This window comes from Triturus cristatus, chromosome 7 (assembly GCF_964204655.1).
Source record: "Triturus cristatus chromosome 7, aTriCri1.1, whole genome shotgun sequence".
NCBI classification, from domain to species: Eukaryota; Metazoa; Chordata; class Amphibia; order Caudata; family Salamandridae; genus Triturus; species Triturus cristatus.
In genome coordinates, this window is record NC_140590.1 from 969,369,811 (window position 1) to 969,386,812 (window position 17,002).

Below are 17,002 nucleotides of genomic sequence, written 5' to 3' on the forward strand. Positions count from 1 at the left end.
TTGATACGCGGCACCAATTAATTTCCCCTTACCAGATTCATGTAAAAAGATCAGTAATTGATTAGCTTCCACCTCCCTCAGTCCTTGTGATCTCATAAAGTAATCTCTGATTTGAAGATATTTAAAATGATGCTGGCATGGTATAGAAAAAGAATCTTGCAAGTCTTGAAAGGTACGAAAGCCCTCTAGATCATATAGATCTTCCAGTTGATCTATCCCCAAGCTAACCCATAGCTTAGCTATTCTGCCTCTAAATATGTCCGGCAAATATGGGTTATCCCCAAGCGGGAACTTAGTAAAATAGGTTGGCACAGAATACATGGTAGAAATATCTCGCCATATCATAGCTATGCCCCTCAGGGTCTTAAATCGTACCCTCTTAAAATAATTGGGGTCCGATCTCACTTATTAATACGGATGCTAAATGGTTTGCGAAGATCCTGGCTAGCCGCCTTTCTCCTTTTTATGGAAAAGATGGTCTCGGAGCAGCAACACGATTTTATTAGGGGAAGGGACACGACTACTCACATCCATACAGCCATCATGGCATTTGATTTAGCGGTGCCCTGTATCTTTCATTGAAGAACTTTTTACATTTAGATTTTTCAATTGATTCTCTATATAATTGACTAACTTCAGCAATAGAAATAGGACAAAAACGGAGTCCTTTACGTAGCACATTCAATTGGTTGGTATGCAAAGTGAAATCAGACAAATTAATGATAGATATGTCATTGGATGTCAAATTTGTTTCTTTAGCACTCTAAAGGCAGGTGAGAATAATTCTCAATTCTTCTGATTGTTCAGTGCTTATCTGGTGATCCCTCCCCACCCTCTTTTCAAATTGACCCAAGTACCTAAATGGAATATTTCTGCTTCAACTAAAACGAAGAGGCTGAGTTTCCTCCTAATGGTGTAACTTTCCTGCTTGTTGAAGAACCCTCACTGATGTCGCTGGCTATATTGATCAATTAGGATCACATACATCCCTATCTGTGAGAGTAGCTTTCTGTTTGTTCAAAGAGCATCCAATTTTTATTTTATCAAATTTATCAGCATAAGGATATACTCTTCCTTTATTGTAATCATTGTCATCTCTCTTTATTTTGCGTAGTTTCTTAGAGTTGATGCATAATTGGTGTCTGGTTGAGACATCCTTAAGGATTTCATAATTCTTATCTGTTGCCTCTGGCAGCATGAGAGTTTTGATCTCTTTTTCCTATTTCTCTATCACTTGTAACAAATTGTCTCTGTGACGTTTTGCGTGTTGTTTGAGGATGTCCTTCATACCATATGGAGATTTATTCAGCAACTGTTCCCATACAATCAAATCATCCAATGAAGGGAATATCCCTGTTCTTAGTCCCCAAGGTATCTGCTTATTCTCACTATACCGTTTAAGGGTGGCTGCATCCCACAATTTAAACAATTCTGTTTTTAGAGATGTTCTGGCTTTTGAAATGTTTGTTTCAAGCCCTCCGTTGTGTCACTTTGCTCTGTCATAGGATTGTGGTCAATATTTCCCTGCTGAAATAGCTCATTCATGGATTTCTCCCTGTCATCATTGAAGGTAGTCCTATTAGTGGATAAGTGAGTTTGTGAATATGTATAACCCTACTAATAGAGTGCTGATAGCCACAAATTATTCTAATAGGCACAGGTAGCAATGGCCCAAAATAAACACACATCACTTAGAGAATTCAGGGTTTGTAAGTCAATACGACTATCATTAGATGGCACGTAATGTACATTAAGTGCTATGAACAGTGTCCAACACCTTGCGAGACAGAAGGTGCCCCATGTCCCGTCACACGTAATAGGTTACTACCAAATTACAACTATACAATAACACTGGAGCATTCTCAAACACTAAAAGCAAAACTGGCACTCCTTTGCATAAATAGCCAGTCTAAAAATGTTTGTCGTCTTCACGATTTTTATTCTTCAGGCTTCCAATTCTCAGCAAGTATACACAACTAGCAACCTTTGAATTTCCAGTGTTCAGAAAGTTTCTTACAATAAACAGCTGACACGTGTTTCGTATGATACAGACTTTTATCATGAAAGTAAATAAGTATAAAGTAAATAATGAAAATAAACCTGGATGATGCAATCTTGCAGTATTCAAAACCAGCTGACGGTGCAACTCAAGATCAATGAGCGAAATAGAACAAAAGATACACCAAATGTTGTGCAACCAAAAAGTAAAGATGAGTGCATGTGGGTGCCTTTGTTTCCTCAGTGGTAGACACATATTTAAAGATAAAAGCCCAACATCACACCTATGTAGAACTTGCTTATCATTTGTGTGCCCAGTAATGTCTCCTAACACCAGCATGTGTGTGCTGATAACGAGAAATCGTGGGTGGAGTTTGAATAATATGATCAGGCTGATACCTTAATCCCCGTAGATGAATAATAAGGAGTTTCTGTTAGAAATTTTCAGTAATGGAATCAAAAACAAGAACCTTAAAGCTGAAATACATTTAAGAGAAGAGAAATTTTAGTTCTTCTGGATTAAATGCCAGGTGTTCTGGCCTGCAGTAATGACTGGCACCATCCTGTCGAAGGTAACCCTGCAATGGGATATTTATTTAGCTAATAGACACTAGCAAAAAATAATTTGACTACAAAAGGTAATATGGTAACAAATGTGTTGAATCCACACACACTATATTCTGAATGCTCTCAAGTATTTTTCTTCTTTTAGCAAAAAAGGAGATGTTCAAGAGGTGCTCTGTTCATAATTCTCTTGTATACTAGATTGTTAGGCAGGAGTTGTTTACAAGTATGCTGGTTTAACTTAATTTTTGAGCTTCGAAAGTGAGCTTTCTTTAATATGTGCAAATACAATGTGTGCATTGCTGCATTAGTATATTCATGCCAGATCCATTGGCTATGCCAGTGCATATTGAATTTTTGCACATTATTGCCTTTATACCAACAGGTAAATCGATTGTTTTGGTATGCATTAAGTTCAATGAAACATCAGTAATGCTTTCTCTGGCAAAGAGTGTTTTGATTGGTTGAGATGCAGGGCAAAATGTCCCTCCGTGTAATAACTGCTAACAGAAATAGATAATGTACCATATTTGAAAGGTACCCTCCCTCTTAGACTCATTTCAGTCTGCAACAGCGGAATGTTTGACCATTTGAAGTTCTATGCTTTGGACTCTAAGGTTGTGGAATGAATTGTCATACTGATATCCAGTTAGGCTAAAGATGTAAGCAGTGGGGAACAAAGTGCCATGTTTCTTTTAGAGACCTGCTACCAATGTTGGCACAGAAGTCTGCTTGATTATGGTAGTAGAAGGGCCTCATTATATTGTCGGGATCAAAGATAACTACTGCAGCTACATTTGACTTCTTATTACTTTTACAGGCAATGTGCTGGAAATCTAAAGATATGTAGGTGGAATGCCAGCTGTGCTGCAGATACAGGAAAACTTGTCAGCAGGCTGTGAAGGTCTGTGAGCAAGAATGGCCCTACATGCTTAACTGAACAAGTGTTGCCCTTCTCAAGAGGAATTGTTAAACTGTTTAGAAAATCTGTGTGCTTTTATTGCAATTCATCATTCCCTTAAACAATGAGGGTAGGCCATAAGGTGGTGTTGCTTTGATGCATAAAGATTGCATCCAGGCAGTATCTCCAGTGACACCCCAATCTGCAGCTATCAGCTCTTAAATGATTTTCAGCAAAACAAAAGAAAAGCGATGTGCTCTTAAACCTGTCATTCTTAGGGTGGTCTTCCCCAAAACCTTTTGCCTGCTTACCTCTTCTTCTTTTTGCTGATTCTTTTTGTTGGCCATCGGACTCTAAGCACTTTACCACTGCTGACCAGTGCTAAAGTGCATGTGCTTCTCCCCTAAACATGGTAACATTGGTGTATACACAATTGGCATATTGAATGTACTTCTAAGTCCCGTGTAAAGTGGTATACCATATACCTAGAGCCTGTAAATTAAATGCGACTTGTGGGCCTGTAACACTGACTGTGCCACCCACACAAGTACCCGGGTGGGGGAAACATATCGCCCGACGCCCAAACCATGTAGATTTTTATAATGGGCAAGAAGATTTAATGTCTATTTTGTCCGACGGACAATAAGACATTAAATCACTAATCACGGGTCTCTGCCTTCCAGCTCCCTGGCTCTCTGGTCTGGAAGCGCGATGCCACTGCCCCAGAAGTGGAGCTGCGGGGCTGACACAGAGAAAGACAGAAAACTGCACTGTCACTGCGGCTGCTGGCAGGTAGAGGCCAGAGTGCGCAGGAGCAGATGGAAGGGCACAGGGCCCCAAGAGTGGAGCGCGGCTGGAGACATAGACCAGGCCCGGGAGAGGGGCCCGGGAGGCAGCAGACACAAGCCCCCAGAGCACTGGAAGAAGTAGGGGGCTCAGAAACAGACCCCCGAGAGAGGAGGACCTGGCCTAAGGCTGCCTAGAGGACAGAAGCTGTCTGGTGTACTTAGGATGGTGGGAGGGAGAAGAGGCTGTCTGCCTGTGGCTCTAGGGTAAAAGGCCGGTCTGCGGGAAAAAGAGGCTGGCCACGGGGGCAGAGACAGAGACAGGCTCACAGTAGCTATGATCGGAGCAGTGGGCAGGCTGCTCAGTGGGAAGGCCTGGAAGGGGCAGACGCAGGGGAGGGAGAAAGGGGCAGCCACTAGAGGAGGAGAGCCGGCAGCGTGGGACAGGAGAGAGACAGAGAGGCACTGAGGCAGCTGCTCTGGCCCTGCCACTGAGCAGAGAGAAGAGGCTGCAGTTAAGGGACTTCCAGGGATACAGCTGTGGAGCAGATACATTACCAGTGCTATGATCACCCTAAACCTCCAGTATGTCCTGAGGTTGTAGCAGTGGGGGCATAGGCCGCACCTCCTTTCACAGACCATCTTCACTTGGCACCGACCTGCCTTCCATGACCCTCCACTCGCACCCCAGTCTTGCGATCTCCCCTTATCCTCGGGGGATTGGCCTCTCCCCTGTTTAACGACTCTTCCCTTTTACCAGCCCTAACCAAAGAACCAACTCTAGCCCCTACCTGAAACCTGTCTCTGGTGCCAGCTACTTCCCTCAGTTTCAAAGATTGTGCTATAAACCCAGCCATAACAGGGGCCTTCCCTAGCACTAACTTCTTCAAACATCCCACGGCAGAATTCCTCGCTTTTTGAAAGATGCTTCCCAGTCTACCTCTCCTCTCCTGCAATTCGTGCAAGTGCTTGTGCTTGTTGGATCAGTTCTTCCCAGTACAGAATTTAATCCTGCTTAAAATGATTAGAACCTCAGTGATGTACAGTCTTTGTGTGTCTTTCTCTAACCTGTGTATCCCTGATTCAGGCAGGATGGGCCCTTTAATGTGCCTGTCTTTTGGGTGGAGATAGTAAGTCTTTCCCTACTCTCTGTACACACCTCATATACTACCCCCGCTCTAGGGCTCAAGGAAATGGTCCCCTCCCCCTTTCCTCTCTGTACACATCACATTCACCTTAATGCAGGGACGCAAGAGTCCCTCGTTCCACTCTGTGTCTGCCCCTGACCCCTCTGATCCGGATGGGTGGAGGGAGAAGAGTTCCACCTGCTCTGTGCGCGCTGCATATACCCACTTTTGGGTGCAGGCAGGTGGGCTGACCCTTACCTCATATCTCTCCAACTCTTCTCCTTTGCACAGGTTGTTGGTCGTCCACTTTTCCCTGTCTCTAAAGTCCTTGTATGCATCCCTTTCTAGGTCTATGGAAGTTAGCTGTGTGCTCTTTTCCTCTGTTACTTTTCCTCTACAACAGTGGCTCCTTGGTTGATTGGATGGGCTTGTTCTCCAGTTCTCTATACTCATTCACTTATTTACACCCCTTGCTTTTGGTATCCCATGTAGTTTCAGTTGTGAAATGTAAGTAAGTTGTTGGCCCCCCATAAAGGGTGAATTCTGCATTTGGGGAATGCTGTTGGAGTCTTGTAAGTTTTCTGCTTTTTTTAAATGTGATATTACAGTGATGTCGAGAGGGACAACACACACAAATAAGGGGGAGTTGATGTGTGGTTTATGCTTTTAATCCTTCCAAAGTTGCTTGATTGAGAACTAAATCCCATCATGGTTGTAATGTGTATATTCTTCTGATTGTGTGCAAGTAGGCAGTTTATGCTCTTGGCTGCTTTTCCCTCCTGCAGAAGTTATCTTTTTGGCTCCAGTCACCTGTGCGCTGGAGTAGCGGACTTCAGCTCTCTTTTCTGTGATAAACGGTGAGTTCTCTGTCCAGGAAGCTTGCCTGCTTCCTCATTTGTGGACCTGTGCAGACTGACCAGCTGTAAATTATTTTTGCACATCGCTCCCTCTGTGACAAGTTTAGAGGGGATTCTTGCTCCTGGGCCATGTTTCGGGGGGACGCTTGCTTCTTGACCTTGTGTTTTAGAGGAGTAATAACCGTGGCAGATCAGCCTGTTTTAGAGGGCTGGCGAAAGTGGCTTATTGGTCTTGTTTGACTGTAGGTATGGTGGCTCGTAGGCCTGAGTTTTTTGGGTGTGAATGGGGTGCTGTTGCCTGGTTTGGGAGGGAGGTTGGGTGCTGATGCTGGCTTCTGCGTCTGGTTTAGGGAGCAAAGGCTCAACTTTGTTGCAGGGTTGGACACTCCTGGGCCTTGTCGATAGACTGGAGACTCCCGTGCGTGCTCTGGAGGTGGCTGAAGACTCCTGGGTGTACTCTAGAGGGCTCTGGCTCGTGGGACAAAATTAGAGAGGCACTGGTGCATATGCTCAGCTTAGGAGTTGAATGGCCTGGGGGTGCTGTTTTCTGAGCTGATAACGCAGGTGCTGTTTTCTGAGCCCAGTTTAAGTCGTGAGAGTGTTGGTTCTTGAGCCCAGTTTAAAGGTGGGGGTGCCATAGGAGAGGCTGCTGGTTCCTAGAGCAAATGTATCCACCATTAATTCTGCCCTCGCATAAAGCAGACTGTGATCTCATCCTGCGTATATGGCGAGCAGTGTGAAAAGTACATAGTTTCCCATTAACATTGACACAGTTGTTTCTCTGTCAGCCCTTATAATTGATTTATGGAGTAGGTGGGACAAGTGTATTTTACAGGACATGTAGATCTCAGTAACATTTTGTCCCTTGGCCAACTAGATTATTCAAACAATTCCACACCCCTGCAAGTAGCATTTCAGCCCTGTCTTAGGCCTGCCATAGCAGGTCCTGTGTGTGCAGTGTACTGCCACTACAACTTTGCATTTAAAACTACTTGCCAAGCCTTAAACCCCCCTTTTATTACACATGTCACCCTTAAGGTAGGCCCTAGGTAGCCCATAGGGCAGGGAGGGACATGTACTGGTAAGGTGTGCATGTCCTAGTACTGACAAACACCCAAATTAGTTTTTTACTACTGGGAGGCCTACTCCTCTCTCAGGTTAACATTGGGAATTCCTTAATACCCTCTTTAATGATAAAGTTGGATTTAAATGTACTATTCTAGAAATCCCACTTTTAGAAAGTACAAATGATGGACGGAATGCTGAACAAATCAAACATACACCTCCTGTCACAGATCTGGGTTAAATCCATCGCTTTTTTTGCTTGCCATGCCATTCCAGTTTGGACCCAGCCATATGCAAATCAGTCTTGACCCTGCTCACCTTAGGAATAGTCCAACCCAAACTGCCGGGCCAGGTCCTCAATGGACCAGAAAAAAGCATCCTGGGACCGGTTTCAGTGTATCGCCCCATATCAGCCAGGCTAGCCTGAAACCGGTGGCATAGCGAGCACGGGACTCCTGTCTTTTAGAAAGTGGTCATTTCTCTGCTCTTACTACTCTGTGTGCCTGCAGCCTGTCTCCAATACATGTCTGGGGTGGGTAAAGAACGGCCTTTTTGCTTTGATCTGCTGCTTGCTGATCTCTGTCCTGCTGAGGACAAAGGCTGGACCCATCTCACTTGAACCCAGAGTGACTCAAAGAGCTTGCTGGCTTTCCCCCATTTCTGAAGTCTCAGGGCCATCAAATGCTTCCTTCAACCCTCCAAAATTACCTAGACTGTGCCATCTGGGAGTCCTGCCCTGCCAAGTGATTGCAATCCAGTCCTGGGCCCTTGAAAGTGAGCTTCAAATTCGATGTAATGATGACTTTGCACCAATTTGAACCGACGCATTACTTGATCGATGACATTGCTTCAATGGACCGCACAGCTAGATGATGACGCATCACCTGCAGAACCTACGTGCGTCCTGTAGCCAGCCTGCCCCTGATCACGGTCAGCCTGAAATTTGGATTTACTCCGGAACAGCGTGACCTCAAGTAACACCAAAGATCTATTTGTTTAAGCACTAAGTTTTGATTTAATCTTAAAAAATTCATATCACAGTTTCTTCATACTGGATTTTTGTCATTTTGGTCTTTAAGTCATAAAAATATAATATATTTGTCTTACTCTGTGTGAAGTGTTTTATGATGTTATCATTGGGTTACTGTGTGTGGGTGTGGGTGTGGTGCGTTGCGTTGCGCAAATACTTTACACATTGCCTCTTTAGAGAAGCCTGATTGCTCTGTGCCAAGCTACCAGAGGGTGAGCACAGGTTATCTTTTAGTGTGTATCTAGCTTAACCCTGACTAGAGTTGCGGTTCTTGCTTGTACAGTGTGCATTCTCTGACAACCTGAAACCCAATTTCAACAATGTACAAATTCATCTTGCCTTTACCAGTCTGTCCCCTAGCTGCATGACTGGTATATTAACCCAATATGCGCAGCAAAGCAACCTTTGATAGGCCAGTTTAGACCTCACGTTACTGAACCTCCCTGCTTTACAGTGCTGCTTCTTTCATCTACTTGTCCTCTGTTACTAGAACCAATTTTCGCTTTTCTATCTTCAAAACTGCTCTAAATACACTTAATTTAGTTGCCTCCCTGCCCCTCTATTTTTCCCACATTCCCCAATCCTATTGTAATTTAAATATGCTTTGATTTACAGCTAAACTGTCACCTTTATCTGTATACTGTACCTCAGACATTACTCGCCTAGTATTAACAGAGGCAAAATTATAAATGGTCATCGCCCAAACGTATGTAGCTTGATATTGTTGGTATTTTACCACTGTTCTTGTTAAAATTTCTACATTCTTTGCACCCGGTGTTAGCACACAGTTTTTTCTCCTTAGTGCATTTATGTGCTATTGTTTTATGTGTTCCAAACTAACCTCTCTGAGGCCTTTTGAATGGATAATTTTGCAGTATAGGCATAGCTGCTACTAAGGAACACCCTGGTTACGCATGCGGATTGGAAGATCAACTAAATCTGTTTTCTCATGTGTATTCCACTGAAGGTTGACTAAGAGGCAGATAATAAGCTTCAGCTGAATATTTTCATAGTTACTCAGAGCAGAGCACTTAAAGCTGATGTTTCTGAAATGTTGATTCAAGAAAGAAGAAAAAACATTAATTATTTAATCTGCGCTGATAAAATAATACTGCTTTCTTTATTGCTTTGATAGTTTTTTTTTATTTTAATATTGCATTTGATGTTGAAAGTCAGCTATTCGTTTTTTAGCCAGGTGTTCAACAAACACATGGTATTTGGTGTCAACCGATACAGTATTATTATGCTAATAGTTATGTTGTAACATGCCATTAAATGCTTTAATACAATTGTGTGTCTTTAAGGTGTCCACCTTTATTATGTTGGAGGAGAGGTCTACGCTGAGTGCCTCAGTGACAGTAGCATATTTGTGCAAAGCAGGAACTGTAACTTTCATCATGGATTTCATCCTACAACTGTGTGCAAGATTCCAAGCGGGTGCAGTCTAAAGATTTTCAACAACCAAGAGTTTGCTCAGCTTTTAGCTCAATCTGTCAATCATGGATTTGAAGCAGTGTATGAGCTCACCAAAATGTGCACAATCAGAATGAGCTTTGTAAAGGTAAATACATTGTTCTGTTGATTTTCACAAGTGCTAAAATGTGTTTATAGTCTCTAAAATGTATTTGTCTTACTATTAACTGAAAATGAAATTTGCTTTGCGTGAGACAACAATATCCTTGGCCTTTCTCGTTGAATGACTCTTCATTGAATCGGTCATATCGGAGTATTAAAAGTAAAGTCTGCCTACATGTTTGCTTCAAAATATTGTCTAAGCCTAAATATGTGGTAAAAACCTCCTAATTTGACTTACTCACCTCGAAGTGAATCCTAACATGCAGATTGAGTATCTATTGCTCCAAAATGTATAAGTTTTTGCCTTTTCTCTGGGCATTTGTGCCTGATCTATTTTTACATGTTTTACCCAGCAGAATCTGTCAAATCAAAATTAGAGTAGTTTTGTTTATTACAACTAAACTCTGGTCTGGACAAACTCCTGTTTGAGCAGGGATAGAATTGTATCCCTGAATGCTGTATCAGGACATATTGACAGTCTCTATTGACAGTATGACAAAATAATGACTACTCTTTAGCAGATATCATAAATGTGAACACTTTGAAATATTGCTGTTTGGAGTCTGTGTTTTCAAAATATATAGCATGCAAGTGGAGGCATAAATGTATTTTTGGGCATGTATATATACATTATGGACATACTCGCTTATGACTTACTGTCAGTTACTTTCTGCGAATGTATTGTACATCTTCGTTTGTTGAATCATTTGTACCAGAAATGATGTGGCCCATACTGTTCAAACAAACAGTTTTATTTTTAGATGGATACATTTAAAGATGTGTATAACCCATTAATGTTTAAGGAGCTGTACAAATATAGGAACATTTATTACATATTATACATTAGTAAAGTGTGGAGTTGTGGTACAGGTGACTTCCAAGTATGTGGAGTTTAGTTGTTGAAAGGCAAGACATGAGTCCGGGTCACAGTCACATTGATCCTCAAGCCACAGCAAATAGGTTCTTAAAGGCAATCTTGGAAGAAGGAAGAGTGGTGGTGGTTCATAGTGGTCAAAGTGTTGGATCTCTACGTAACACAATGCAGTTTGGGGTCAGAAGGTTGTAGTAAGGAACGCGTAAGGCTTTGTGTGAGTTAAATTGATGCAATACTGTGAATGCCTTTAAAGAGCAGGCTAATTAGCCAACCTAAAGACGATAGGTGGTGATGGTTGTATGTCTGGTGATAATGAAGAGTGTTCAGGTGGTGTTTATGACAGAGGAGTAGAATGGATGCGGGGGAAAAGAATTATGTATCTGAGGATCCCTGACACCTAATTGGCAGCTATGATCCGCTGAAAACGAATATGAAGGCCAGGTCATGCACACTACTCCCACTGCACACAGCCACTGGAAGTGCGCTGTGCGAGTTCCGTACAAGGCATCCTGTGCCCAACTCCTCTGTGAAGAGCCAAATGCCTTGGCCCTCAGGGGTTGACTTCCAACAGCGTTGCATACAGGGTCTGGCTGCCTGCGAGGAGCTTCACCCAACCCCTGCTGCACACAGCCAAAGGCCGTGCGAAGCAAGGGTAGGAAATAAAAACATCATTAAAAAACGCAATGAAATTCACTGGAAAAAATATGAAGAATTAACTTATGGTTTTGGCTCAGACGCATAAAACAACAAAAATTTGCCAGGTATGGTTTATGTTGCACACAGTGCACTAACAATGTGAGCCATGCACAAAACAGCAATATGGCATTGGCACAGGAAAAAACATATCCAGCAAAACTAACATGGTGGGTGGCATTCGTTGTGGTTTGTGTTGTGTACACTGTAAAACACAACTGGCGAATTTTACTGGTTTTACAGGTTTAAGCCAAAACCATAACTTTTATCTGGTTATTTTCCAATGAAAATATATAATGGTCTGCCGGTCTCCTTCTCACCACCCTCCATTCTTTTGAGGGTCGTTTTTTAGGAGAAAAAGAATAAGTAATACCTGCATCCTGCCACTCACCCAAAAATAATTTTATAAAAATACCTGTCATCCTTCCTATCCTCCCATATCATCCTCTGTAACAAGACCAGGCTTTCTGCTGTCAGTGGCAGAATGGAGATCCCTTTTTATCATCCTCTGAGCCTGCGTCCCCATCACAACTCGACACCAGGCTTTCTGCTCTGCCAGAGCACGAGAGCCGCTGGTCTGCTGACAGCAAATCTTTCAGAGCCACTACCATACAGTGGAGAAATCATTGCTGCCATGAGTCTGGAAAGACCTTTGGTTAGCTTGCTAAATTCTGGTTGGTGACTCAGTGCCACACACATTCCTTTACTGCCTCCCTAAGATCTGTGATGGTTTCCAGAGGGAGAAGTGAAGAACTCGAAAATTTAATTTATAATTTTTATGCCAATTATCATAGCATTCTTAATAAATTGGTTGGTTTACGCTAGGTAGAATGATATTGTGTAGGTAAATTGCACTGTAACACCTCGAGGCATTGTGCATCTTATGCCACCACTGGTAGTGGATTACTGGTAAGTGAAAAGACAAACAGATACTGCACAATAGTTAAACCCTAATATGGTTTTATTCAGAGCTGGAACAACTTGAAAACACACAAAAACAGTGCACCTTTTAATAACATTGTTGCGTTCCAGGACACACTGCTGTCAGACCACTAGTCCATTCCCTGACTTCCATAATGCCCCCTCCAGTGCTTCACCGCCCAAGTGCTGTTGAACTAGAGGAAGCGCACTCTATGTATTTAATCATCTGCGCAGTAATTTATAGGATATCACCTTACTTCCAACCTACTAACTGCGGTGTGTACTTTATCTCCCCTGCTCTGACTCCGTACTGTCTGGGGTGTTGTTCCACTCTCCACTATGAAAATGTCTGCCATCTATTGCTTCCCGGGCCTCTTTCTACTTTAGGCTGCAGACGGTATCTGATTTGGACTTCTCCTCTGATGTCTCACTGGTTACTGTTTAATATCTGTGCTACAGCCACTCATTGCCGAGTTCCAGAGACCCTGACGACAGTGAAAGAATTGTATTCAAATACTTCATGCAAGAAAATGAAAAGGCAAGGGCTTAAGAAGTGTGGCCTGCTAAGTGGACAGTGACAACTTTCATGAAACACTGTGACTGCTGTGGTTTACTGGAATTTATTTTCATAATTTTTTAGCATTTCTTTTTTTTGGTGTCACCTGCGACAGCATAGGCGCTGCAAGTGCTTTCACTTGTGAGAGATATTGTATACAACAAGGGGCTTGCAGCCCGCCCATTCCTTAACATGAGTTGGCTTCATTGTCACTCTTATTTGCTGCCTTCCAATTGGCCTACGCCTGGTGTCTTCACTTCCTCTACTTGTGGCTGGAACATATGCCATGTACTGATTGCTTCAGCTTGACCTCTCTTTGATTCAGGTCCTACTACTCTTATTTTTTTTCTCCTTCTATATTTTCCTTGTTGAACTCTTGAAATTTGTAGCTATCTTTTACTGTGCCACACACACTTCAAAGAAGCTCTTTTCTCGTTGGAAATGGCTGTTTGTGACAACAAGTGTTATCTGCCTTTATTGTGACACCAGATGTTACCAGCCTCCAAATGTATTTTGAATAAGACCTGGACATGGGTTCAATTGCTTTCTTTATGTGACAGGATTTTTTGCCAAACTACATATTTTTTTTCTTTTTCACGCATGGTGAGATTAACAGATTTGCTCAGAATCACAGGGGTGTTGGACCAAGACCTATCAAGCATTTGCAAAGCTAGTAGATCCCGCCTTTGAGACTACTGGCTCTTCCATTGCCTTTTGTTCCTGTTATACAGCATGGGCATTACCCACTTTGGAAATGATGTGTAGCCACGCTGTATAGCATCGTGGTGCTGTGCAAGATTGCTAAAAACAATGATGCATCCAGCAATAATGCACATTTAAAAAACAAATGTATTAGCCCTGGCTGCGTCATTGGGTTTATTTAAAATGTGTTCTAGCCACACTCCAAAGCATCAGCGCTACTGTGCAGCATGGCTACAAAACATTGCCAAAGCTAATGGGTCTCATAGGCGAGACGTACTGGCATTGCCATCATTGAGTCTCTAGTCTTGCAATAGAGTCTGCTGTCGATCCCATATTTCATATATACAATTATTCTATTACCGTGTACAAATTAATGTTTGGTTCACCTAGATACTCCAATGAAAGTTCCACAGTTGTGTTTTTGTCTTGTTTAAAACTGGATGCTTAAGAGCTGTATTGAGTCTCACCCCGCTGCTTATTAGCAGCACACCATCAAAGAACGCCAACAATTATTGTTCTAAAAATATATTTTCCTGCAAAGGCAAAAGAACTTTAAAGTTTTATTTCATTTGAAGGTTTTATTTAAGATCACATATACAATTGGAATGCCAAGCACACTGTTTTTTGTATTTACATGAAATGTTTCTGCACCGATATTACATAAATTACTTATTTGTTTAGTAGTTTTTTATAGTATTTGCTAAACATAGAAACTGTGGCAGATCACTTTATGTAAGGATGGAACCATGCAAAAGAACATTTTGTAGCATTTTGATTACATAGTAACCGCTTTGACAAACTTTCTACATTTTAAAACGGAGGAGTGGAATGTAGCAGTTAAACCCTGCAGATCTTGTCACAGTATGGTGCATTTGTGGAAACTTTTTGTACTTCAGAACTTTATTTGCTAAGATTTGATGTTGACAAACATTAATAATACCTGGAGCAACCTAGATTTAGTCTTGAACTGTTTTGCGTCTTTCCCATGTTGTGGACGTCTCCGGATGTGCTACTGAGGTGATTCTCAGTCATTCCAAAAAGATCTGGTTCCCCTATCAGCAAAGTTGTCAAGTTTTAATTGTCACCTTCTGAAAAGCTTGCTGTCCCATCGAAAAGAAAATGGTCATTTTTGGCACACATCTTTGTGTTATGTATTTCTTAGTGCTTGTTTGCTGTTGGCATGCATCTCTTTAGTTTGTTATTTAACTGATATTATATTGAATTTTTTGTAGGGCTGGGGAGCAGAATATCATCGACAAGATGTAACAAGTACACCATGCTGGATAGAAATTCATCTTCATGGCCCTCTACAGTGGTTGGATAAAGTACTCACACAAATGGGCTCTCCACTTAATGCGATCACATCAGTTTCATAGTATTTTGGGTGATGGACAACAAACTTTTTTGATACAGAAGTGCTTAATGTGGATCATTTACAAAGCAGATACTCTGAACTACTTGAAATCTTGGAGTCAGTTGTCTGTTGTTCTCCCTTTGTGTTGACCGATTAATATGGTATGTGATTATCTTTTTTTGTTTTTTTTGTTAAATGGCGATGCGTACTATTTGTGTAACACTGCAAAGACAATTACTTTTCAAACAAATATTTCGGAAAAATTCTAGAAGAGTATCTTTCAAAACTATGTTTTAATAGGTTTTGTCTAAACTCGAAAATTATGTTTTTTAGCATTTAGGCCATGACCGCCAAATATTGACAAGTATTTATCTTTTTACTCGCAAAAGCATTAGTATTCTGTTTGCCAAAGAGGAGTACGCAGAGTTGAAGGTATAGCTCATGTTCGCTTTATTTGACTACGGTTTATGGAAATGATATTGATATTAGTATGTGTTACAGTCTGTTACCATTTTGCTTTAAAGACCTACAGTGTGTTTTGTAAGCTTATTCACTTGCTGCCTTTGTCAGTAATTACTGATTGGCTTCGACGCATACACTTACGAACATTTAGATATATTTTTATGTACAGTTTTTATGTTTACCCATTTGTTTTATTTTATATACCGCAACATGTTACACCTTTCTGAACAGTACTTTTAAAACCTAGTTATCTTCTTTCCTTTAACCCGTTGGAATGAGATCTTGCAAAGATTAATAAATCATAAACAATACCAAAATGCAGAAGACTAACAAGTTCTTCTGGATGGGCTTAATCTTGGATATATGCCATTCAATCTTCATTTAAAGTTGCCATACTTTATCGTGTTCTGGGAGGATTGTGAAACATTTATGATGCCAGGCTTGGTCTATAATTTGTGTAGCATAATTTTGGCATGACTTTTTGTTTTCAAGATCTCACCTAATTTTTGTAGGTTTTACTACTATCAGTTTGTTTGAAAATGTTCCTGTATTCACCTGAAGCAAATATATGTGTTGTAGCTTTCTCTTTGTCAGAGTTGCGTTACTGTGGAATTGGAGAGCCTGTGTGCATCTAAATTGGGTGTAAAGTATGCACTGCTAGCAGCAAATGTTATCAACCATTAGTTTTTCGACATAAAATGATAAACCTGTCTGGAAGAAGGAAAGCAAGTTAGTTTTCTCCTAATAAACAATGGTGCCATCTATAGTCTTTAATAGCGAGACTCGTATGGAATCGGGCGACATCAGTTTCCATAGCAGTCAGACTTGATAGCTTGTGTATTGGTTCACTATGGTTGTGGAGGATCTTTTTGTTCACATTCTCTGGTCTTTGTCATAAATGCAATGGACTAATGTGTTCATTTTCTGTAAGTTCACAACCTTCCTTTGTAGATTAACGTGAAAGGAAGAAATAGTCATTAAATAAAACAATCTTTGCAAGAATGAGCCAAAAAGTGACGAGTGGAAATGCTTGAATCCGTCCCAGTCATGTGGAATGATACTTGGCACCATTCCATTCCATCATATTTAGTTCTTCTATGCCATTACCATCAAGGAGCATCTGTATTCTACTCGGTCTTGACCCTGCCGCTAAACAGACAGTTTGGCCAAAATTGATAAGTCTGGTTTCTCCTGTACTGGCAGCCCAGTGACTCTAGATGTGATTACGTTTTATCAGTATGGAAAAGTTTGAGCTTAAATGAGACCGCTAAGGTTTGACGAAAAATTTAGGTTTTGTTATGTGCTCATCAAAGAAGGGATAAGAGAACCCATACATAAAACAGATGACCGCACAACAAAGAGGAATGAGTGAGTGTCATGCAATTGTTGCAGAGTTTGGTTAATGGGCCCCTTTTCCTAAAGGCTAAATGGTGTTCCTGAGAGGAGCAGGAGCGTGAGTTCAAGGGGGGGGGGGGGGCAAGGTGGCTTTCAATTCAACTCAGCCACTAGTTAACTTCACTTTCAATGACTGCATTTTG

At 41.5% G+C, this 17,002-nt stretch overlaps 1 protein-coding gene across 3 annotated transcripts in view; it reads left to right on the forward strand.

Annotated features, from left to right (window-relative positions):
- The window catches only part of SMAD5 (SMAD family member 5), a 75,960-nt gene extending 59,491 nt beyond the window's left edge, over positions 1-16,469 (forward strand). For all 3 annotated transcript variants that reach the window (XM_085618010.1, XM_085618011.1, XM_085618012.1), the window contains exons 6-7: positions 9,632-9,888; positions 14,881-16,469. In XM_085618010.1, the coding sequence (XP_085474136.1) occupies positions 9,632-9,888; positions 14,881-15,024 (401 nt within the window). In that variant the 3' untranslated portion in view covers positions 15,025-16,469. The remainder of the gene's footprint in view (positions 1-9,631; positions 9,889-14,880) is intronic.
- The last annotated feature ends 533 nt before the right edge of the window (positions 16,470-17,002 follow it).